At 39.2% G+C, this 25,332-nt stretch overlaps 1 protein-coding gene across 8 annotated transcripts in view; it reads right to left on the bottom strand.

Moving 5' to 3' along the window:
• PLEKHA1 (pleckstrin homology domain containing A1) overlaps positions 1 to 25,005 on the bottom strand; it is a 32,822-nt gene extending 7,817 nt beyond the window's left edge. For 6 of the 8 annotated variants that reach the window (XR_007906770.1, XR_007906769.1, XM_051800398.1 and 3 more), the window contains exons 1-8: positions 24,638 to 25,005; positions 10,072 to 10,232; positions 8,566 to 8,622; positions 7,618 to 7,663; positions 6,023 to 6,120; positions 3,445 to 3,576; positions 3,029 to 3,172; positions 1,962 to 2,030 (exon numbers count right to left, since the gene is read on the bottom strand). Coding sequence is in view for 6 of the 8 variants with exons in the window: in XM_051800398.1 (XP_051656358.1) it covers positions 1,962 to 2,030; positions 3,029 to 3,172; positions 3,445 to 3,576; positions 6,023 to 6,120; positions 7,618 to 7,663; positions 8,566 to 8,622; positions 10,072 to 10,212 (687 nt within the window). In the remaining 2 variants the exon portion in view is untranslated. The remainder of the gene's footprint in view (positions 1 to 1,961; positions 2,031 to 3,028; positions 3,173 to 3,444; positions 3,577 to 6,022; positions 6,121 to 7,617; positions 7,664 to 8,565; positions 8,623 to 10,071; positions 10,233 to 24,637) is intronic. The other 2 variants (XM_051800401.1, XM_051800400.1) reach the window with 2 other exon arrangements.
• Positions 25,006 to 25,332: the final 327 nt, after the last annotated feature.

The following is a 25,332-nucleotide window of genomic DNA, read 5'->3' as shown; positions in this document are numbered from 1 at the left end:
TTGCCATGACAGCATAATGTCACACATACTATTATTTTCCGGTGGTTGTTGCAGTAAACCACAAACAAACAGCTTATTTTACCTCCTAATGTGTTTTCTTTAAGCAGTGGTACAATGGACTACTTCAGCTGGCTACAACTTCCAGACGAAACAAAAGCTGTCAGCTCTGGAATAACTTTCTCTACCATTCCTATTACAGATACTGAAGAGATTTATGTTGTTACAGCAAACAGCAAATGTCACTCAAATATAACCATCCTCAAATATCAGTTTTCCTTAGATCACTTGTTTCTACAGCAGATCAAATGCAGAGAGTTTAAAACTCAATGTTTTCAGTTATTTTGCTCCTCTCATCCTCTCTCTGTTGTTCTTAGATTCACTCATCCCCTACAATGAATTTTCAGAGTAATACATCAAGAGTGAAAGGCAAGATCATCTCTGCAGTACAGACACCTGTTACAGGGAAAGACAGCTCAGAAATTACCATTTCCTGAGTCTCATATTGCCTGTATTCCACTGTGCTCCACCTGGCTGACATGGGCTCTTCATCAAACCAGGGTGAGCAGGCTGGATGTCAGGACAAACTTTCTGTGCAAGCCAGAGTGGACTGGAGACTGCAGCTACTGGGAACTAAGTCCAACAGAAAGAAATTCTCCAGAACTAGAAGTCTGGTGCTACATTATCTGAATATGACCTCTAACTATATGAAACATTATCATGATTATGTTTCCTAAACATGGAATTCTTTGATTAACCACTATAATATGATAAAAGGACACTATATTCTCTACATATTCAGTATTTACTTCCTGAAGAGGGATGACTCTCTTAAAATGGAAGAAAACCTCCTGATTTCAGTATAAATTGTGAAGCAGGATCTAATTCACTGTTCTCTGACAGCTGGTCAGCCCAGCATCTTCCTCAGACTGCAGCAAGGGAATAGTAACCTGAAAAACAGAGGATACTACCAGATTTTATGTTGCTCAAGGAGCAGGATGAAACACTGGAAGTGTAGGCATTTCTACCATCTAGTATTCTCTCACACAGTACAATTCTTCACTGAGAATTTGTTTGTGAGCCACCTGCACTCCGATTTGTTTTTTAAATAAAAACAGAGGGTTTATTATAGGCAATGAGTCAGAATTGTTATGCTGACAGCTTAACAAAGGTAATGATGCAAGATCAAACTCCTGCTACTGTTGGATACACCCCCATTAAGAGGGGAGCCAAAGTTCACTTCAGTAACAGCCTGAAATTTGGGTTCTTGACATTTTACATCTTATGTTTGGCCTGCAAACTCAATTTACAATACTGTACAATGCAGACTTCATTCCTTAGGTACAGGTTTTCTTACTGTTATTAAGCGTGGGATTCCTTTTTTGGTAAAACACATTGTCTGCAGAACCAGCCACCTAATCTTTAAATGAAGTCTGAAGGCATTTATCATGTGGTCAAAATGAGAGTGATGAGTGGGAAGAAAGGTCATGGAACTGAAACAAACTCTGCAAGAGTTGCTGCTGAACAGAAAATCAGAGTTTTTTGCCTGTCTTGGCTGCTCTGGTGAAAGATGGGAGAAGATCCCATCATTTCTATGATAAAACACCTCGTAATTCTACCTTTAAATTAAGAATTGCCAGGTTACAGTTTTGTCTCTCCCATAATGATTTGCTATTTCAAGAACACAATTAATTATCTGTGAGTGAAAAGTGACATAAGATACTAATACAAAAATCAGGGTGATTGTAGAGTATATCCTATTACTGTTCTCCAGTGCCCTACAGATGGGTTCCCAAACAGACTGAAGTACAAGTTTACAGTTGCCCTATTTTTTGGTTTATTACAGTACAAACTTAGGAGTTGCAGGAACAAGCACAGCACAGCACATTTTTCAAATACAAGCACATTTATTTAGATTTTCTTGCAACTATCACTGGAAAAATAACACACAGTTGGAAACTTACCAGTTCAGACTTGAAATATCCTATTGTGTTTTCATCTAACTGAAAGTATCTTCTCTTCCAGTTCTTCATCTGTTAAAGGAAAAGAAATAAATATTTCTACATTTTACACATAAAATAAAATATACCTACATGTCATATATTATGCATATATGGAACGATATAATTCTCATTTATATTTATAACATATTATATGGTATAATTAATTTTATTCGTAATAATCATTTTAATAATGTATTTATTATAACTTAAAATAATTATAAATTTCATATTTTGTATGTGTGATGTGTGTGTATATATATATATATAGTGTCCCCAAAATAATTATGCAAGGCTCTGTTCAATTTTTTTTTTTAAAACTGCAATAATTAAAAAATCTGGAAGCTACAATTTACTATTATAAGATTTATTCAAGCTGTAGAAACTCAGCAGCACAAATATCCTGGAGGAAATATTAATTACAGGTTTCTAGTTTATTTTTAACTAAAAAGGGAGTATTACAAAAAGAAGCTTCATAATTCAAGATAAAATGAGCCTGAGAACTCAAAGATGCATGTCTTGCTTAATCTGAACTGCCAATTCTTTCTTTTAGCAAGGCATCATGTGAATAGTTCCACTTGTGTCAATCAGCCTGAGAAGTTGTACAGTTCTTCCTCTGAACTGAAAAGTCAGCTTTTTGCAAACATTTTAGTGATTTTAAAGGCCTGCATTGAACTTCTGTCTTAATTTAGAGGTTTTTAATAAGCCAAATAAGAATCTCTATGTAACTGTAGAAGAGATCCCAGTTGCATGCACTCACCATAATGTGAAAGTCTGTGCACACACTTTGCCTCTCTAAAACATCTTCAACAACATAACACTGAAGAAAGTCACAAAAAGAAGTAAAACAGACATAAATCAAATGCTACAGGAGGATAAGTTTTATCTTTAGCCATCCTTAATATTGTCAGTTGTAGTAATGTTTCTGGTAATTGTGTGGGTTTTTATTTAATCATCTACTTGATCAGTACAATTACCACCTTAGGACCATTGCTCTTGATTGTTGAAACACACTGATCTCCCACACTTACCACTGCTCCTTGTTTCACACAGTAACCAGCTTTGATAATAGCATTATCTGGGGGGTGCTTAGCAGCAAAGTAGGGAAGGTGACTTTGTGACCGCTTCAAATAACTCCTGTCAGCCCCTTCACTGCACTCACTGACTTCTTCTTTCTAGAATAAAGCAGGAAAGTAGAAAATACTCAAGTTTTATTCTAAAGATTAAAGAATAACTATACTAGTTATAGTAGGAAACAATTGTATCATCCCATGCTCATAAATCCCATTCCCAGTTTGAAAGGACAAAATATTTTAACCGATTTCCAGAGGCAACTGAGAGGCCCTCTGAGCAAGAGGGGAAGCTGACAGCTGTACTGTGATATATAACACTGTAAAAACACAGCTTCCTCTATCAAACAATAACCCCCTTGTTTGAAGGGTGTTACCTGGGTAGGTGTAATGATGGGAACACCACCAACAATTTCTGTCCTGTAAGAGACCTGCTTCTTTCCACCTGGGCTTTCAGCTTGACGATTTGCATTATCCATCTGACACAGAGGATCTGACTGCTTTGGTACCTGCAAGTGGAATGTGACAACTGACATAAGTTTTATGAAGACTTAAAAAAGCTCAAAGCATTTCTGAAGAATTCTGCATTTGTCTTCAGTAGGATTTAACAAATGTTCTCCAATTGTAAAAGGCCAGAAATAGCTTACATGGAAATTTGTTGTAATGACTATGGTTTAGTGCTCAGAAAACTGGTGCCAAGAAAGACATTTCACTGGATGAAATCAACTGCAAGCTTTGCCATAAGTTCTACACTTGATAGTCAAGAAGCACTGCTACTTTGTAGAAGAATTGGTTCTTAATTTTTCAGTTGCTTTCAGTTTTAGTTGTAAGTGCTTTACACTGGAAACATCCCAGTGCCCTTTGTCACACGGGATGTCTGACCAGTGACATTTGTCCTCACAGGTACTTGGCATGAAGGCTGCATGTACTGCCCCCATTAATCCTACATATACTGCTAAATTCTGTCCAAAACGACCCTACCCACCTATTTCTAACTATCATTAACTATTAGATAATTATCTCAAATGTGGAGCTAAATCAAAACTTCAGGGGAATTTCATTTCCCCAGTAAGTGTTTTGATCGAAAATGTTTACTGACATTTCTGAGTTCATGCAGGAAGTAAAATTCTTTAACCTAAGAAATGCACTAACTGGCTACCTAAGACATTCTTATTCATAATCTCCTTACACCCTTAATATTAATATAGTAAATTTGAAGAGATCAAGTCTCACATACAAACATCCCAGCCAGCAACCTACTTGGGTATTTACAGAAGACACCCAAAGTCATTCAGACACAAGGGACACACAAATTGTCTTTACACAGCGAAATATCATCCAAGACTGTGGCACATTGAAATCTTGAAATTGAACTGATCCAGACAAAAAACGAAGCTACTTTACAGTCTGCTGTGACTCTAGTTTCTATGCCCGGGACTGCTTATTTTACAAAAAAAGAAGTACAAACAGTCCTGAGAGCCCAAATGTCAGCCCAGGACAGCTGGGTTGGCCAAGTAACAGTGGCACTCAGCAGCTTCATCCTCTCACTTCCACTGTCCCCTTCTGTGGTGACTCCCTGAAGTGAAGGGAGTGACTCCATTCCCAGCCAAGTCTGGCACTGAGGGACAAGGCACTCCCTAGTGCACAGGGCTTGTAGCTACAGCTTTATGGGCAAGTAGTCCAGCTGCCACAAACTCCTGCTTAAAATGCTGCAGACCAACCCCACAACCCCCTCCTCACACGAAGGCATTTTCCAACAGCACTCAGGCACAGGTACACAATGTGCTGGGCTGCAGAGGCTCACAGTCATTCCCAAATTATCAGCACTCAAGAGCACTAAAGTATGCAATCAATCTTGGAGGACTACAATCTACAGCAAGTAATGTTCATGTGAAAATGAATAATTGAATTAGCTTAATTATTTGGTTAAATAATTGGCCGTACTAAATAAGCTGCAAACAGATTAACAGTTCAAAGGCTTGTTCCTTCAAAGACAGAATACTGATGATTTCACCAGCCATCTAAAAATGCAAGTTAAACACATGGTAATCAGTGTTGAGACTATATTTTAAATTGATGCAATTATTTATTTATTTATTCACCCTGTTTCTTGAACTGGAAACAACTCAAGCCTGGTTGTGGTGTGTCCTCCTCATGAAAAAGCTTTTAGTTTCTGAGGGTTTTTTATTTATCCTTAGCAGTAATGTTTTTATAACTCCAAAGAAATGGCTACTTCAAAACAAAGCAAACAACTCATATAAACATCCTTAGATAACTTAAAAATGAGAAAGTTACTGACAACAAACACAAATATGTGCACCCATGCTCAGAACCCCTTCTTTGTCAGGGGATGCTCTCAAAACTGTTCATCGTCATCACTTCCCCAAAACCAGAGAGAAAACAAAACCATAACTTCTGCCTCCTGAAAAGACTGAGGTAACACATGGGGTTTTCTGTCACAAGGTAACGAGTTGTCCTGGCCCAAACCAGAAAATAATAGAATAATTTAACATCTTCCAGAAGAACCACTAATGTTTCTTTGCACGGATGTTACCTGAAATCAGGAGAGAGCCTTTGGAACTTGGCATGATGTGTTTGCTCAATATTTTAGTGATGCTTTAGGAAATACCAAATTTTGACAACAGGTAAAAGTATATGTATCTTTTAATTGCTTGCAAGTGTCTTCTAGATATTTCAATCAATATTAAATGTGCACAGTTAATTTTAAATTATTAGAAAACATCCTATGCTGTAATTAAAAATGTAATCAAGCCCATTTTTGCCTGATTTCCAAAAAGTAAAATAAACTCAAATTCAGGGGGAGTTTCTTTAAGTCTTGGAAAGCAGAGCCATGACTTGTTTGTGGTGATAAAAACTGGAGGCAAAGGTTACACATAAGCACCTTGAGACAGTCACCATTCGAAAGCATTGCTAAGTATCAACTCAATCACTTACTGTGATTTTGGTAGCTTTGTTCAGAACATTTACCCATTCAACTAGGTCCTGCTGATCATTGGCTTGTAGAAAGTATTTTCTCATCCCTGCATTCATAACTGTTAAAAACCAGTATGAAACGTTAACAACACTGACATTTAAGAGTAAACTTAACATCATCATGAAAAGATTTGATTTCAGATGAAAAATCCAGTTGAAGTATTCAAGTGTTCTGCTACATTTGTTTTTAGAAAGTCACTTTAAGATATGTATATCCATTTGACAGGATTTCTTTATTCTAAAAAACAAGTAATAATTTAAGCTCTCCACTTAAATGGCATCATACAGACTGTGACAACCTCATTAACATGACTATGATCACTGGGTTTTATTTTTTAATTTTCATTTCTGCAAAACTCAGTATTGATTACTAAGTAGATGACGCTCAAGACCAAACAACTTGAAAATAGCCAGAACATAAATCTTTCTTTTACTTTAGTGACTTGGCAAAGAAAGCATATTTTAATAAGTTTATCTCTCTACTGGAAACATCCAGCATCCTTTATCCAAAAAGGACAAACGTATTTCTGTGTAACAGTAAAAAAAAAATCATGGGTAGTTTGCTCCCAAATTTTAAGAACTTATCTTGAAATAGGTTTTAAGGTGAGCAGTGACAAAAACCCTCCTGGAATTCTGAAGCATTGCAGCTAAAACCTGCACAGATATTGCTGCTCTACCTATAACATAACAGTCCTTCAGGTCACCACTAACAGCAAATGCAGGTCAGAAACAGATACTTTTGCTTTTCTATCATCTTTCTCCCCAAAGTGGATGGCTTGAAACAAACATTATTAGATGCAAATATAAATTCAAAACACAAAATCGTATAATGAGTTGACTGAAACAACTCCTGGTAGTTGAATAAAATGACAACAAATTTATATTTTTCCTTTAAAAAGTATAAAACCTGCTTTAATACATTAGAGATATTTAAAGCTTTCAGCCAGCAGCTTGGATAATTAAGGTGTTTTAGAGCTGGCCAAATGACAAGAGCAATTTTACAAGTGCTGAAGACAAATCCCTCCACACATACATGTGCAGAGGAATCTGTAGATGGCACTGAGCTGACACACCAGGTACTTGCCTAAAACCCCTGCAGCCCTACACACGATTTACCAAGTGTTTCACAAGCTCCAACACAGAGAAGGTACCCCAAACAAATTATTTTTCTTCCATGCAGCAACAGAGGCTGCAATTTAACTCGAGAACAGTGGCTGACAGAATTTCTAAATCGACTGTTTTATCAGTGAAACAGATTAAAACAGTTAAATTTCTTGTCTTCATAGCTGACAGGCATGCCATTTATTAATGCCTCAAAAATTTCAGACATCTGAAAAACAGCTCTGACTTACTCCTCATTAAGCTGCAATATGAAAAAATACAAAAACACTTTATGAAGAAGCCAACATTTCCCTCATACTAAATAAGAAAGTGAATACAGGCTGGTTTTTAAAAATACACTGCCAGCTTAGACAGTAACAGAATTGCAGAACACAATCTTTCCTTCAAGTTTCTGAAGAATGTACTTGATGCACACACCACATGCAAGAACTTACCAAAACAGAACTCTGCCTTTGGCCTTAGCTTAGTTGCATCGCTAACCTGGGAGGGAAATTAGGATTATAAGTGTCACTGTGCATACAAAATATACATCAGATATCACAAGTTTTTACTCTCTTTGAAGTGGCTAAATTCAAAGATTAGCAGCACAGCAAGCTGGTTAGGTATAATGATATACAGATATAACAAAAATGCTATATAAGATTCAGTTCAAGATATGCAGCCTATGGTAAGAAAACAGTTTAAGACATATGTCCCTACACCTTAAATTTAAGGATTTTTTACCAGACAAATGTTGAAATCTGAAAACATAACACTTTTGCTTGCATTTTGGTTCATTAACATCAGAATAATGGCCACTTTTCTTCAGGGGTCTCTAAAATGTCAGTGCTGGGGGAGGAGAGAAGCAGGCGTCCTGTTCTGAGGGAGGTGTTGACATTTTTACATTTTAGGGCACCTCTGTCAGGGGTGGGGGAGAAGGCAAAGCAGACTTTCTTAGTTCACAGTTCTTTTTCACACATATTTAGAACTGGCTGTATAGAGAGTAATGAAATATTTCTGTCCTGTCTATTAAAGATCATTAGTACCTGCAAACTATCAGTCCCAAAGACTTATTTTCCACTTCATAAGTGGCCTGTCTTTTCACCAAGACTAACTGGAATTCTTTATAATATTTATAAAGAATTGAAATACAGCTCAGAATTGTTAATTCTATGCTGCACAAAGAACTGCTACTTAAATTCACTACACAAACCTAGACAACATGGTAATTAATCTGTTCTTATTTTAATCTGAACCTGTTGAAGTGTTTGTAACACTTCTCTAACTCAGGAATAGCACACATACAAAAATAGTAAGTAAGTGGCACTTAATTTTGTCTGAAGTTGAGGCTTGTGGTAGATACACCAAGAATTTAGCAACAAGTGTCTCACATATTATCTTACCTTTGAAATATAGGTAAGTTTAATGACCCCAACAGGTGGAGATCCAGAGGGAAGATTCTGAAACAAATCACACGTCACAAAGTGAAACTGGTTTATTCTCATATCACAGGCAGTGTTTATGCATAAAAAGCAAATAATTCCACAAACAAAAAGAAAATCCTACGTCTTTTTATAGACAATGCACAATGTATGCTTGAAACAGGATCTAAACTACTTGTTTATTATACACACATCTGTTAATCAACTAAAAACAGAAAGACTGCTAGAAACAATGCAAATAGTAATTGTTTCAGAGGTTTATGTATTTTACTAGAGGAAAAAGGATTCTTGTGGGTCTGCATCCAGGAAATCCGGAAAGAATACTTTTTCCTTAACAGATGTTGGAATCTCGTGTACTTTGACCAGGGCAGGCGGAAGGGACAAGAAGTGACATTCATCTGTTATGTCAGAGACTTCAAAGGCCATCTCACGTATTTTCCAATCACTTCAGGGATTAAGAATGGTCTTCACATGATGACTCTATAAAAACCCTGCTGTTCTTCAAAACTCAAGAAAATCAAGAAGCTTCAATTTGCCTCTTGCAAGAAATCCTTTCATTTGTACATGAATGCTAACATTAAAAAAATGCCTGAACTAGGCCTGGGTGTGCACTGCAAATAGCATTAAGTGTTAAAACTTCTGAAAAATTGCAGTTTCTACAGCACTTCAAGTTTTTGCCCATGTGCCCTGGTTACATCACAGGAGTAACTAAAAAAAAAACCAAACTGCTTCATACCAGTCACTGAGATCAAATGTTTGAAGTCCCTTATTTCCAGTAATTCTTTTTCTCCTCAGTGAGAACTGTTAAATGCTTCAGTCACAAGTCACATTCATCGAGCTGCACATCATTTACATTTTGGTTTTGCTGGTTCCTTTGAACAGCAGACTCCTGCATTTTATCTCTGCTCTTCCTGGCAGAATGGTACATGGATGTTCTCCTGGCAGGCAGCTGCCAGCTGACCTGGATCATGTGCTTTTACTGTCTCTGTACCCAAAACTTAAGCAATTATCTGTCCTTCTCTATGCTAGAAAACACATGGATCCACATACACTGTAAAAGCAGCTTTTAAATAAAGGATGCTCTCCATCACAACAAGCTTTCCTCATTCATGCTGGATTGCAACTGCAGGCATGATTGTGAATTGCTTTTCAATAACTGATTCTGTTGAGGTCAAGTAATATGAGACAGCTAAATGAGCCACACTGCAAGGAAAACTACACACCTCCACATAAGGCTAAAGGTGAATTAAAACACCTGTGTTAAAACTGCATGTATGTGATTTGGCTCATCAGGTTATATTAAACTGATTTACAATTAATTCGCTTATGGCAACTTATTTTTTGCTCAGCTTCTGGGTCCATAATCTAGTGCTAAACCCCATTTTTCTTAAGTGAAATTGTTAAAAAAAATCCGAAAAAAAATGGGAATTGATATAAACCAGGAAACTACTGCCAAGACCACCTCACCTGTGGGTTGTCCATGTACCACACCAGGCTGTCTTCCCGTGTGTCCAGGATGAAGTACCGCCGCAGAAACTTCCCGCTATTCTCATTTTCCTCAATGTCTAGGAAACCACAGATGCGATTCTGACGATCCACATAAGGCATTTCTGACCCTGGACATCACACTGCAGAACAGAACACACACACACACACACAAGTTGAGCAAAGTTCCTCGTTGCTAATTTTAACCCTGTTCTGTGCCTGCCCGTGACATTTTGAGCAGTTTCAACTCGTAGGTTCAAGAGGTTTCTGCGGAAGAGCAAGTGAGGTGTAGCTGCTCCCCCCCACTGCCACTGAATTTTTAGACAGGTCTTCCATTCTTCTTTGAAAACTGTACTTAGATATCTAATAGCCTAAAAAACAAAAGTGGTAAATAGCAGATGAGATCTAGACTAGCTTTTACAAGATCACTAAAAAATAAAGATCCTCCTTCATGACACGCACCAAGCTCAGAGAACACTGGGGCTACACTTCCTCCTTTGACACTGCCTTTCATGGCAAGAAAGAACCTTTGTCAGCAGCTCTCCTGCCCAATGCAATTTTTCATATTTCGCTCAGGCAAATTCAGTAAAAAGCTTTTAGAAACATTGTGCACAATTTTCTTTACTTCTACAAAAAAGAACATCACGTCTAACCATGTCCAAGAACAGAAATTGCTTCACCCTTATACATTAAACAGTCAAAATGCAGTCAGTACGAGCAGCAACAGAGATGTGAACACACTTTGTACTAAGGTCTGAGAATGACAGGTGTTTTTTTTTAATTTATTTTGGGGTTTTTTTGTTTGTTTAAAAAAAATAATTCAAATCTGCCCTGCTGACCACCTATCCCCATTTTGCCTGCTTCACCTTTTATGGCTCTGCCTTACTGCAGCTACTGCATCATTGGTTTTGCTTCCTTTTATTTTATGGGACAGTCATTTTACCTTAAGAGTCAGCTGTGTAAGACCAAAGATAACTTTGCATGCTTATCTAAAAATGGCAATGAACAGACATTTAAATGGTAAAACTCAGGTCGATGCCAATCTTTCCCAGGGCAGGAAAGAAATGATTCAGTCTTTACATTTTGTTACAATACTCAGAAATAGTACAGATCCAAAAATATTAACATGAGAAACAGAAGGTTTAAGCAGTCCACACTTTTCACAAAATTTTACAGCTTTCACTGTGTAATATGGAAGTTTAATTTTAATATTTCTTTAAATTCTTTACCTTTATTATTTCCTTAAGGTTACTTGATTTAAATATAGTTACATACAGACACAATGAGGCAGACATCTGATAATTATCTGTAGTTAGCTATTGATACACCACAGCACAACACGATGTTTGGTTTTTGAAGTGGTTTTTTTTTGGGGGGGAGGAAATCAGTGTTCATTTTGGGGACTCAGATATGCAGATAACCACACATTTTAGGGATCAATATACAAACATGTAGATGTATCCTTGTATTTACAGCTGTCATTTTATAAGACTAATTAGAATACAAGACAAATTTTGGTTCAACCACTTTGAGAAACAATTTTTTACAAATCTTTTATCATGACTTTGATACCATACCAGAAGAATTTCTAGAAAACAGTTTTAAATCATTTAACTTGATCTGTAAAACAATTGAACCTTTTTTTTGTGCCCAACACCAAACTAATCCTTTGGTGCAAACTCAAGTTTGATACATTAAGTTTTGCACCAGGGACCAGATCTACCAACCTCAATTCAGCAGTATTTGCAAAAAGTTAGAGAGATTGCAATATCACAGTGATGCTAGCTTGGGTTTTTTACTACAAGCTATTGAACTAAAAAGCTAAATGCATTTTTGTGTATGACAAAGTTAACACACTTTGCTTTGAGATGCAAGATGGTTTCTGTGAAGGAGAGGAAGGACAAGTGAAGTACAAGGATATTAAATGTGTATAAGCTTTCCATTAAGCACCTCTCTGATTTGCTTTAATTTCTACCTCCAAAAGGTAGAAGAGTCTCTATATCTAAGAGATGCAACAATAGTTTAAATAGGCAAAGGCTTGCTTTTCAATAAAGTAACAAAATTTTCTGAGGTAATGTAAATTTTATTGGTATGTTACTCACGACTTAAATATCACAGATCTAAGACAAGTTCTGTAACCAAGCTATAACAATGAGTAATACAAAAACAAACACCTGAGCACTCAACACAATACCATAATTGTAATAAAGTCATCAGTAATTCAGTTGCTGGCTCTTGGGATCACTTCACACTGAAGCAACACCTCCTTATAAACACATCTGTAGCTGAGGGCAAGTTGAAGGGGATCTGTTCTGTAAATTACACCTCTAATTTGGCAGAACTTGGCATCACACACGGTTTTCATTTAAATGAATATAAAAATCATCATTTACCAGCATTGTCCTAAGCTGGGCCAGGTGGTCCCTCAACAAAATACATGGCACTTCTGGGGCACCATTTCGGCTTCATATCAACAGTTTATGAAGCCCAGAAAAGGCTTGTGCCTAAAAAAAGCCAATATTGGTGGCTGGTTTCCTGTCTGAGCAGACTTAGGGCTGTGTTCTCTGCAGATGTGAAGAAAATGAAACAGGGAAAACTTGTTTTTGAAACAAGATACGAATTGATTAAGAGTCCTTGAATAAAACCAACTGGATTTTCAAAGCGCTTTTCCCCTGTAAGAGAATCTATGAGAAAAAAAACCTTTCAAGGCAAATGAAAGGAGGATGTTCATAATGCTCCATTATGAACATACAATTAGCTAAAGTTGAACTACTCCAATACTTGAAATTATTTTTTTTTCCAGGGCAAGAGACAAAATTCAGCTTTTTTTTTTTTTTATTTGTCAATAAACCAATTCTCACGGAAAAAAACCCAAAACTCAAACCAAACATGAAGTAATACAGATTTTCTACTTCATAGTAGTACTACCTAGTTTCTAGCATAAAAATTTATACTATTTGCAGCTCCTCTATCCTCTGATGAAAATACAGCACAAAATACCATTAATTTAAAAAGTTCAGTTCTGTAACTACCGTTTTCTTCAGATTAGTTTTAAATTCCTCATGGGATTACTGACCTCTACCAGATTGATGCTCTTAAAGAATATGAAATAAAAACCCCTCTCACTTTATAATACACTGAAATCTAACTTAATATCATACAGCTGCTTTCCAGCTTTAAAAGTTTGCTTCCACTATATCACACCTTGGCAAGATTCCCCTGTAAATGAATACCTATTCTATTCAGCATTCAATAATGAATCACAATTTGTAACGCATATTAAAAAAACAAAAAAGCAATTTGTGCCTTTCTTCCAGTTACTGAAGTGACTGAACACACACGACAAAACCACCACCACAATACCCTTCCTTGCAACTCCTGACAGATCTAAAAGCAATGATGGAATTGCCATGTTATTTCTAAAGATTCATATGAGGAATTGCAGAACTCCAACATTAATTCCTCAGCACAGGGAATCTGGTTAGAAGACCACCAGCCTAAGAATTCATCAGAACTTCAGCTTCAGTGTCTTCAGAGTACAGATCCTGCCTTGCATAGATGTGACTTGTCATTATATTATTTTAGGCAATTCTAAAACAAAAATCTCCAGGTCTGTGTCTATTTTACAGCACTTACTACACGAACCCTTAGTTATTTTCTGCAGCAGAATCTGCAGCACAGAACAGTGTATTAACTCCTCTGCCCACTTCTACAATCAAATATAAAAAGATCACGAGTTCTTAGAGAGAAAAGATGAAGGTATCAAACCTTTTATAGATCACATAAAACTTCATTTGATTTTGCCTTCCCTCTCCTGGGTGGGAGCACAGAGGAGGGGAGATGTGGGTCAGTGACATAGTGCTGCTTCAGAAAAAACATCCCTGTGGCCCATTTCCTCTTGGCTCTCACCATAATCCACCAGAAACGAAAAGATTTCTGAAAACCCATTTTTGTTGGGTGTATAGTGACACTCTGTAAGAACTGAGAAAACTCTCAGCTCCTTTAACTTCTTTCCTGGAGGGTTGTGTTATAAGTGAGGAGGTCTCACTTATTTTTGAAGCCTTCCATCCCCCTTTGCAGCAGCAGTGCACTAATTTAAGTAGGTACATACCTCATCAGCCCAGCTTCTCTCGGGTTTCCCCTCTCCCCGCTCTTTTCCTCTGGGGTGCAACATAAACTGGCATTCCCCAACATTTATATCACACACTGGAGGCTGCCTGGGTACCACTATAAATAAAAATCCCAGATCACCTTCTCCAGTCTCCCTGCAAACGCATGACTGCACAAGTAGAACCTGCAGAGGCACACAAGCATCTCCTTTTCACCATTTATAACAGACAGCTTCAACTCTCCTACATTAATTCCTATTTTTAGTTTCCCACCAGCACCTGTTCTTGAGTTCACCTCCTTTACAGACTGGTCACAGCCTCCATATCTTCAAGTATAAAGTCTAGACAAGATTGTTGCAGTGGTGTACCAGGTGACCTTTCTATGCCCCAACCTCTCCTTTGAGCACAGGTAGGTACAAACCACAGAGCACTGGCTGACTAGACAAAGCAGAATTTTGTTTGGATAAAAAGCCCATGCAATAGGCTTTCCACAGGAGAGATTGATTAAGAAATACAGCAATATTTTAGCTCACCTTTTAGCTTTATTTTACGTCTTTTCCCCAAGCTCTAGGTATAATTTATTACTTTTATTTCTTTGATTTAGAGCAACAGTTGTACTTCCTGCTCTATTAAGGTGTGGACATTTGAAACTCTGGATTTAACTTACCCCAGGAGATGACTTTGGGGTTCTTTTCCTATTAGCTAAGGAGATTAAGAAACACACATTACCTACTTACTCATGTCTATGAAATGAAGAACAACCTTAGCACAACTCCACCTGATAAACACAAAATGATGCCGTGAGTCATGCCCATCCCTCCTCCCCACCTCCCTTTCCAAGCCCTCCTGTTTACACCAGCTCCATCACCACAAAGGGAAGGTGAGCAGCATCCCCAACAATGTCCAGTCTTTCCTGCACTTCCAGGGACAGCTCAATTAGTGAGTGCTCCTGGGTTTTGCCCAGGCAATTACTATCAGCTTCCTGCAGTAAATCAGCTCCTGTCCAGCTGGTCATCTCTTTACTGACCATTTACTGACTCCCCAGGGAAGGGATGAGTTCAGACTGTCTTGCTTATCCCCTGAAGAACAGGGCAATGAAAGCTTTCCTTCTTGAGGACATTCAGGACAAGGAAGGGAAGGGGGGGGGGGAATCCCAATCCTAAAACAACCAGCTCAGAACAGCCTCTAAAACCAAGCCCCATAAATCTGCCAGGACAGCAGTTCAAAATTCTGTATTTTCAACCCCTTGAAGCCCCTCCAGCACAGGCAGTCCACCAGAGATCACTCAAACTACGAGACAATGTCTCTGCTCATCTTTCACACAACCCTTTAAGTTACAATTTCCTGAGTACCAAAAACATGACAGAAAAACACTAATCCAGGAGCTGGAGAGGTGATTTGGCTGCAAATCTGACGACAGCCAAAGATAATTCAGAATTGATGAATTTAAAATTACACTCCGAGCTTTTCTATTTCCCAAAGATCCTTCACTGATTCCTTTTTGTTCTGGAGGGCACAACAGACATTGGATACCTCTGTTAACAGAGAAGACATGACTTTGATTTCAAGAACCCTATGACATTATTACCAACGTTCTAACTACCTCTAAGAATGGGAAGTGGAAATCTCCATGAAACACTGCCCCCTAAATTTATATTTCTTCTCTAAAGTGGTCAAAAAGAAGGGAAAAAACAGCTGCAAAAGGCCAGTATTCACCTGGAAGAGAATTCCTAAATATAACTAATTTTTTTCAAAATTAAAAAACCTGAAGTCAACACTGGTAGCACTGACCTCTCCTACCCCTGGCCGAACTACGAGGGATATCAACCACCACATCCCTCCCCCAGTACCTAATCCAACTCCCAACCAGACCACAAGATAGAAAAATCATCCTTTGCACTGATGAATCATCTCACAAAACCAGCAGCCTTATCTTGCACTTAAGTCTTACTCAGTCATGATTCTGTCTTCAAAACACGGATCTGCTGTTTTCCAGGAAGACTTGTTAAGTCAGGGTAAGCCACCCATTCCTGCCTGTCCCAGTGTCCCAGCAAGTCAAATGACTTAATTTTATTCCATACTATCTACTAATGTTCCTTTTGCCTGGGTAAAAATTTCATTATGTTTTAGGGGAAGACTGGAGTTCTAAGGAAAATGTTCTGAAGTTACCTGAATCCATCACTCACTGGCCTATTTCAAGTACTGTTCTACAAATTCCACAATGGAACAGAGCTGGTACTTCCTCAAAAACTTTTGCAGAAATTTCTCTCAGTGATGTTTCATGCTCTTGATTTAACTATTCTTAATTTAACTACTTTCCTCCATTTCAAGGTGTTTGCAATAGGAGCCAAAGGCTTTGGGATATGAGGAAATGCACTGCACAGGAGCAAACTCCTCTCTATCACTGATCTCTTAAGACAGCCAAAACAACAACCAAAAAAAACCCCACCTCGCCTATTAATGGTTTTTGCTGAGCTAAAACAAGTATTTTAATTGTCCCTCTAAATGCCCTGTGCAATGAGGCCATTATAAAAAAACCCTCTTGGAATTTATTCATTAATAACTTATGATGACCAGCCTACAAAGCAGTAAAGAAAAATAACAAAGCAAAGAGACAGGGAAAGAACATGTTCAATAATGCCAAAGTCTTTACAACAGTCAGAAGTTCAGTTTTCATCACTTCATATTCAGTCTAGGTAATACAGAGTTAGTCCAAAATGAGATATAACCAGAGATAGGTATGACAAAACCAAAATATATATACCCTAATTCACTTTGACTTATCTCACACAATCCTCAAGTTTTTAAATGCTCATTAATTTCAGTTACAGACTAATTAAAATGCTTAAAAATGCAGGTTCAGAGTTGGTTATTATTTACAATGGTTTTTAACGTTATTTAAAATTTTGAAAAGATTTATAATAAGTGCCATCTAAAAAACTCGAAATCAGACAAATCAGGTCCTTGTTCTTGAAAAGGCTTACAGGCTTCATCTATAGAAATTGTTCCATTCATGACAACTACAACAAATTAGAAATGAAGCAGGGAATAAGCATATTACTTATTATTATTACTAGTTAACCATTCATAAAAAAACACTGTTTAATTTCAATAATAAATTATTAACTGTTTCATTTAGGCCAACCACTCTGAGCACTGGGATTCCACACACTGCCATCTATTTCAAATTCCCATTTGCCTCAAACTATAAATCCTGGTGAGGCTTGTTTGACTTGAGAAAGTTCAATACAAAAAGAAGGTGAGGCTGGTTAAAAAAAGAAGTTTGCCATTTTTGAGCCAGTCTTGCTGATTTTCACTCTGAATCCTGGGTATAAACTCAGCAGTATAAACAAACACAGACCTCCTTCCTGTGAAGTATTCAAGAAATGAAAAGGCCAGCTGGTTAGGAAATTAGTGAGTTGAAAATATCTTCTTCAGTTTTCACAGGGTACTTTAGCATTGTTAAAGAAATAGCAGCATGTACATAGGAGTGTGTTAAATTAATTTTGAAAGTACTACTTAAAGAAAAGAAATTATCTGCCTCAGTAGCACCAAAATGTTGTGCTGAAAAACACTGTGTAGAAGCCAGAGGTAAAATTAAAAGAGCATTGCAGTAGTAAAGGATTACCTTTTGCACAAAGATCCAGGCAAGTTCCAAATTTAAATGCAAAAATATCATACTCAGACCAATTCCATTCAACTCCACATATTTAAGAGACTCTAAAGCCAGCTCTGAGTAGCTGAATACCTGCAAACTGTGACTTCATATTACATCTGCCTACTAGGAGCACAACACATCACATTCCCTCCAAGAACAAGTCTAGGACAACATTTAACAACTCTGTCTACAGTGAGCTCAAAGGAAGCATATTCCTTTAACACTTGTAACCAAACTGGAGTCTAACAAGGGCTGTAAATAACTGAACTTTCAGTTAATTTAAAGTGTCAAATAATGAATAGAAGATTATCAGATGAATATGTGGTTTGGCCCTTTTGAAAGATGTAAAAGGATTTAATGGAAACCAAAGCATTCAAAGCAAGTAACTGATTATCAAATTTGATTTTATAGATCTAATTTAGCAAATTCAATGCAGAATAATTTAAAAAAAGGTCACAGTTCCTCTACATTAAAACTTTGTAAAGGAAAAATTACTGCTGTTAAAAATTCCACCTGACTGTTATTTTAATACCATGGGACTTTTCAATACAGACCATGTTTGGTTCATTGCATGTCACTATGTGGGCCAAAATTCCCTCTACTGCAAAGACCAGATATCTCCTCCAGAATCCAGCTCACTTATCAATTATATACACAAGGATTCACAGAGATTAGGACTAATCTCAGAGCTCTTCAGTAAGTGCAAGTGTAGTGAAAGCTCTTTAGGGAGAACAAGGCTTTGTCTGTCTCATGTAAGAGAACCAATATGCATTTACAGAATACATGTCAGCTCCTGTTTACCACAGTGGGAGGGGAAAATTAAGCTCCCATCAAATGACAAGATACTGGGGACATTGCCTCCCCCCTCCTTTCTTTTATACATCTTAAATCAAGAACATTAAATCCCACGCTGGCATATTTAATAAAAGTCTCACCTGACACCGAAAGAAACCCCTTAAGTGAAAGCTTATCTGCAGTGACAGGTTTTGTAGCACAGTGCCAGCACACAAGCACTTGACTTGAAGCACATCATTCACTGTAACTTCTCACAGAATTATTTTCCAGCAGCCTTCATCCTCAGAAACAAGCCACGAGCCCAAGGAATTGTCCTCACCTCAGGTACAGCCCATGTCTGGTTGCTGACCTTCTCCCTCACCTTTCTTCTTGTTTGTGGGGTGACACAAAAACCAGTCACCGCTCAGCTGTTGCTCTGCATTGACAAAGGTGGTTCCCAAACCCCAAGTAAACAGTGCATATGGAGAAAAACACCATTCCACCTACACAGTAATCCCAACAGCACCAGGAAGTCATTGGGCTCCTGTCTGACCTACACACAGCGAGATGGAAACACTCCAGAGGAATCACAAGTCCTGTGGATGTGCAACAACGTGCCTGGAAATCCTGGATGTACCATGAACATGCAACAGGCTGCTTTTCCACACACTGTCCTGCTGCCTTCCCCCAAGAAGGGAGCAAAGGAGCCTTCTGAAGAAATCATGCTCCTCCACCCAAAAAACAGGGCACTGCACAAATTAGCAAGACAGTATAAATAAATTACAGGACCTGCAGTGAACTTGATTTAAGGAAGAAAAAATAAAAAGAAAAAGGTTAATGAGAAAAAAAACAATATACCCAAAGCCAGAAGTCCTGAATAAGCAAAAACACTTCTGAATCAAGAACATCCCTTAAGCAGCACTAAATGCACATGCAGGCACAGAGTCTACTAGACACGGAAATAACTTGTCAAACAAATTTTTAGTACAGCCTAAGTTTGCATTTGTCATTTTAGGCCTCCCTAAAGAGTTAACCAATATATTTAACAACATCTTTTGAAGTGCAGCTTTAAGAGGACTGTTCACTCTTACAATAAACCTGGCATGTAACTGTTCTAGCGCTTAACAGAAGAACACTTAATTAAGTCACTAGTCTGAACAAGTTCAAACACATTTTCTTGGACATGGCATGTAAATGTGGTGGGTACCAAAGCACCCAAGGAGAGCATACACATCAAACCAATTACATATTAAATGAACGAATTTATCACCTATCTGTCAGTATCCAGACTGTTCCTGGGAGTGCTGACTCTCAACAATGAAAACATTATTTGCAAAGCTTGATAATTGTTGTCTAGTCTATATTTTCAATTTATAGCAATGGCAAGGGCCTATTTGCACCAGAAGAGTTTTAGATCCAAAATACTTTTAGTTCTATAATGTTACTAAATACACTGCTCTTTAGAGGTGGCTGCAAATTCTTTTCCCCCTTGGGGCAGTGGGGAGGTACAGAAGTTATTTTTTCTCAGCCTCTTTCACACGAAAAGTCAATAAATCAGGCCTAATTTAAGAGATTCTGCCCATCATGCCAGCAGAACAAAGGAACAAAACTGATACCCAAAACATTTGGATGCAATGGTTAGCTAGAATTAAAACCATTTTCCAAAGAAGAGAACAGCCAACAAAGGAACAGAGAGAGCTTTGCTACTGTTCCCTGCGTGGCAGAGCCATAACAGAAAAGATTTGCATGTTTGTTCAGGTATTTTAAGCATTGTTATAAATTTTTGTTAAACAAGCAAAGCAATGCAGCGCTCCTTAAAGTTTCAAGCACTTGTTTTCTCTGTCTTTAACTGACCCGAGATATTTCCAATCAAAACTTTTTTTTACCCCCACTTATTACTCTGGTTTGACTCCTCCTGCTTGGAGTTCATCCCTGGCTTTTACCTTGGGCAGTTTCTCCAGCCTCTCCCTCCCAGCACAATGGAGCTTTATTACCACACCTGGACTAGCACACTGGACACATCAAACCTGCCATACCCTTACAATGCTCCCACAAGGCAGAGCTGCTGCTGCTGCTCTGCAGTCTCAGTATGAGAACGGAGGGACAGAGCAGCAGCTTGTCCCAGGCCACACAGGAAGCTTTTTGGCAACACAGTGAGCTGAACCTGTTTCCCAAGTCCCAGAGCAGCAACCTCACCACTGAACCACCTTTCTTCTACATAAAATACCTGAAACTATTCAGATTTTAAGGCAAAGGCATATGTTCAAACCTGAAAACTGTTTAAACTGTTGAATGCCACAAATGTCTACCAGACCTGCAACTCCCTCCTCGAGCAGATAACATCTGTTAAAAGTAAGTGGCTCATATAGTTCTGCACCAGAAAGCTTAATAAGTTCCTTCTCCAAGATTAAAGAAACACCTACACACTCTAGATGCTTCTGCAAGTCCCTGGAGGGAGAAAATGCTGCTTAGTGCTGAGACAATGAACCAGCTTCCTTCCTCAACAGCAACAAAACCCTGCTGCTTTACCTAGCACTGAGAGGAAAGTGTTATTTATAGAATTCAGCCATATATGAACACGTATCTAGATATTTCTCACAGTTAGGGTACAGCATGTGGCAAGATGACCTTAGACCCATTTATTTTCAAAGCCCTAATTTGAGAGATCAGTGCAAGAGAAGAAAAAATTCTGAAATGGCTCTGCCATATCTCCCATTCCAATTCATTTCAGTCATTCTCTGCATTAAAGGCTAACTTCAAAACCTGAACTCAAACCATTCTCACTACTCTGACCTCTTCAGCAGGAAGTTTTTCTAAAGCAGTTACGTTATTTTTAAATGTCAGATAAGCTCACTAGAATTTTGATATTTAGGTTTCTTACATAATTTTATAAATCATTGATAGCAATGCTTCTAGCCATGTCTTATTGCATTTAGGCCCAAAACCAAAAGAATACACGTACTGACTGTTCTGTTTCTTATATAATTTATTTCCTGGTGACTTCTTAAGCACTTGCTACACTTTGTAAAAATGTTTTATGCTAAAGCCAGTTACCTAAATTCCCCTATTTTGGCACTGAAGTAAGCTACTATCCTGTACTTTCATGTAATTATACAATTCTACAAAGGTTCACTTGGCTCCAAACCTCAGCAAGTATTTTCTAAGAATATTTCTATTGTCATAATTATCAGTCAAAAAAAAAAACAAAACAACAACTTGCAAAAAACCACCCTGCAAGAAAGATACACCTTCTGGTATCACAAGTTATTGTTTGTCTAAACTGATGCACAGCTGGACACATCCTAGTGCACACCAGAGCATGCAAGGGAACTTCTCATCAGAACATGCACTCACTTGCCAATGCTGCTGGTTTGCTGCTCTCTGAAGGAACTGCATTTACTCTGATAACTGTCAGCTCCAATAACCAGGAACAGTCAGTAATAAAGACACCAATGGAATCCTAAATCTACTAAAATAGATTAAGAATTGTGCAGGCCTGGCAGTCTGGGCTACATCCAGCACTGCACTGGAGGCTGTGTTACAAGCAGAGATCTGTTCACATTTCAGTAATGTCCTGAAGTTCTTTCTAATCTGTTACAGTCAATAAAAACTGACTTTTGCACTTCCTCTCCTCTGCACCAACGCTCTGACATACAGCAGCCTTTATGTGAGCTCAAACAGCTCCCCTGCCCTGGGAAATAAGCCACAGCTACCTGGAAAAAACAAGGGCTTCTCCTGCAGTCATGTCTCTTCCTCATGTACATGCCTTCCTTATTCCCCATGTGTGTGTCTGTCTTCTGTCACTCAGTTACTACTGCTGAGGAAAAATAAATACAGGGGGAGAGAAGGAGGAAAAGCAATAAGATGTTGCCTATTTTCTTCATACACTGGTTCTTCTTTGCCTACTCTCTAATTTATATGAAAGCATCTCCTCCTCTAAAATATTTAAACACTGCAATATACCTGCCAGTGACCCAGTGTGCATGCTGTTCTTTAACTTCACCCTTAAAATGCAGAGCTACACAGTGGAACGTGAGGCCAAGTGTAGTTATAAAGCACTGAAATAGCTTAAGGAAATAGATTGTATCGTTAGAACTGACGAACTCAAAATTAAATTTTCTACACTCACAAAATCAAATCACAATGTTTAATAACTGCAAATAGAACATAAGAGAGGTACACAAAGTTTCATTTTTTATGCAAAGCTGACTCCAGCAGTCCAGCATTCAGTGATATCCAGGATACATAAACCCCCCATGTATTATTTCTTGAATTATCACGTTCTGCATCAGTGCTTACCTGATGCAGAAATTAAAAAGTTTTCCTCCAAATACCAACCAGGCTCAGCATCTCTCTCTCCCATGAGAGATTCCAGCCCACTTTTAACACTTACTCACGTGACAAACAGGAAAGCAGCACTTCTACACTTCTTTGCTTTACAAACCCGACAGTTTTATGTATTGTTACTTGTGTGACTCCCCCAACTAAAAATAACCAAGAGTAGGAAACAAGACTGAATGGACCTAAAATATAAGTTCACTGTTCCAAACTCTCTCCTAAGACTCCCTAGAATGCAGTGAGTGCTCTGTGAATTTATCCAGTGTGGAGACTCATGAGAACAAGTGATAAAACTTAAAAGTCTTCCTTTACAAAACTGTATGTAGAGACCTTCTTGAGGACTGCTGAGTTTGCTTTGAAGTTGTAACTCAGCTGTGAAATAAACTCACATGAATTTATCACCCTTCATAACTATTTCCAAATCAAAAGTATTTAAAAAAAAACCCCATCCTTAAAAGTACAGCGTAGTAAACTCATTAAGACAGAATAACTCATCATAGAGTAACCAAAGTTACCAGGTACAATTCCAGCTCAGTAAAGACTGTGTCTGTGCTGCTTTAGAATGAATACAGCCCAAATATAAAAAAGGAAGTGGACAAATCTGAGAAAAAAAATGCAAAACCCAACAAGGCCTGACGCATTCAACAGCAAGAAACCATTCCTCACACCCCACAGGCCCAAACTGCAGGATCAAATATGGCTCTGTCTTCCAGTGCCATGTGTGGGATTGGATAATGGGAAGAGAATAGAAAATTTATCTTTACAGACATTACAGCCTCTGTGAGTAAGGTAAGGAATTTGTCAAAAGGCAACAAAAAAGCTGATGCTGTCCAGCTTGCTGTACATCCAGTAGTCTCTTTAAAAGTACTGTGCTTTGGTGAGAAGGTGAAGCATGGGGAGATCTAGCTCTCGAGAACCTAAAAAAAATTTAAAAAGGAACTCTACCGCTCAACTTTACTCAGATAAGTAACCCCCTTCTGCTCAGGCCTAATTCACACGCTCAGCCTAACAAATTAATAACCGTTTCCCCTCTTGAAGACTGTTCATTCTGCTTGATTATAAACACGGTGCATTGATTAGTGAAAATTAGACACTTTTTTTTTAAAAAGGCCTCAAAACAGCAGCCTGTTCCCCAAAGAGAAATTGCTGTCCTCTTGATGTTACTTTGCAAACATTTTATGCAACAACATAATGCCTTTTACGAAGGTCATGCCTGACTCCTTCCTAAGGGAACTGCACAACACACGCAGTATTTAAACCCGTACTAAGCCAGCAGCACGTCAAACGCCTATCCGGAATTTTACAGGTGATAAAAACCGCGGATATAACAACAGTAGTTACAGTTTAACACTCATTTTATAGTCAAGTTATCCATTCAAAATCGCTCCGGCTCAGTAAATAACCAGCCCGGGTTACACAGCTAACCTGGAACACGGGCAACAGCTTTCCAACACGGGCCTTTCCGAAGGCTAAAAACAAACCCACCGCCACACGCCGGCTGTCCCAGCCACACTGCTCTCCTCCTTGGAGCTGCAGCCTGGGATTGGGATCCCAGAGCCGAGCCCGCACCGCCCCTGCAGGGTCTGCCCGGATAACGTCGCCCCTTCACCCCGCGCTGCGAGGGGACCGACCCGTGCCGGGCGCTGAGCTCGCCCACCCCCGCCCTTACCTCTGGGGCCGTGACAGCGCCACCGGGGCGATCCCACGGGTGACACACGCACGGAGCCCCCGCGCCCGGCGGCGGCTTCCCGGGAAAACGGGAAGGGAAGAGGAGGGAGCGGCGCGGCGGGAGCGGGACAGAGCTCTGCGCGGTCACACACCGGGCAGGCGCGGGAGGAACAGCATCACCCAGGGCGGGGCCGCCGCACTTACTGGAGCGCTGGCAGTGCGGAGAGCCGTGACAGGAGCCGCGGGGAAGGGGGAGCCGTGGCGGAGCCGCGAGCAGAGCAGAGCCGGGCGCTGCCGGGCCCACTCCCGGCCCGGAGCCTCCCCCGCTCCCGAGTCCCGCCGAGGGATCGGGCCCCTCCCGCCACCCCGCCGGGAGACCTCCCTGCGCATGCGCCGCAGCCCCCGCAGCCTGCTGGGACATGTAGTGCGGTGCCGGGGGCGCGGGGCATCGTGGGAGTTGTAGTCCAGTTACTGTGACAGTGGTGTCGTGTTTAATGGGGAGGCCCCGGCGGGGAAGGGACTGTTGGATATTGGGAATAAAGTGTGTTCCTTGTGAGGGTGGGGAGGCACTGGTACCTGCTGCCCAGAGAAGCTGTGGCTGCCCCATCCCTGGAAGTGCTCAAGGCCGGGTTGGAGAGGGCTTGGAGCAACCTGATCCAGTGGAAGGTGTCCCTGCCCATGGCTGGAGTTGGAACG

Source organism: Manacus candei, unplaced genomic scaffold, assembly GCF_025592945.1.
Source record: "Manacus candei isolate 608988 ecotype Guabito, Panama unplaced genomic scaffold, ASM2559294v1 h1tg000050l, whole genome shotgun sequence".
In the NCBI taxonomy this organism is placed as follows: Eukaryota; Metazoa; Chordata; class Aves; order Passeriformes; family Pipridae; genus Manacus; species Manacus candei.
The sequence above is the reverse complement of the archived record's forward strand: the minus strand, read 5'-3'. Positions and strand labels throughout refer to the sequence as shown.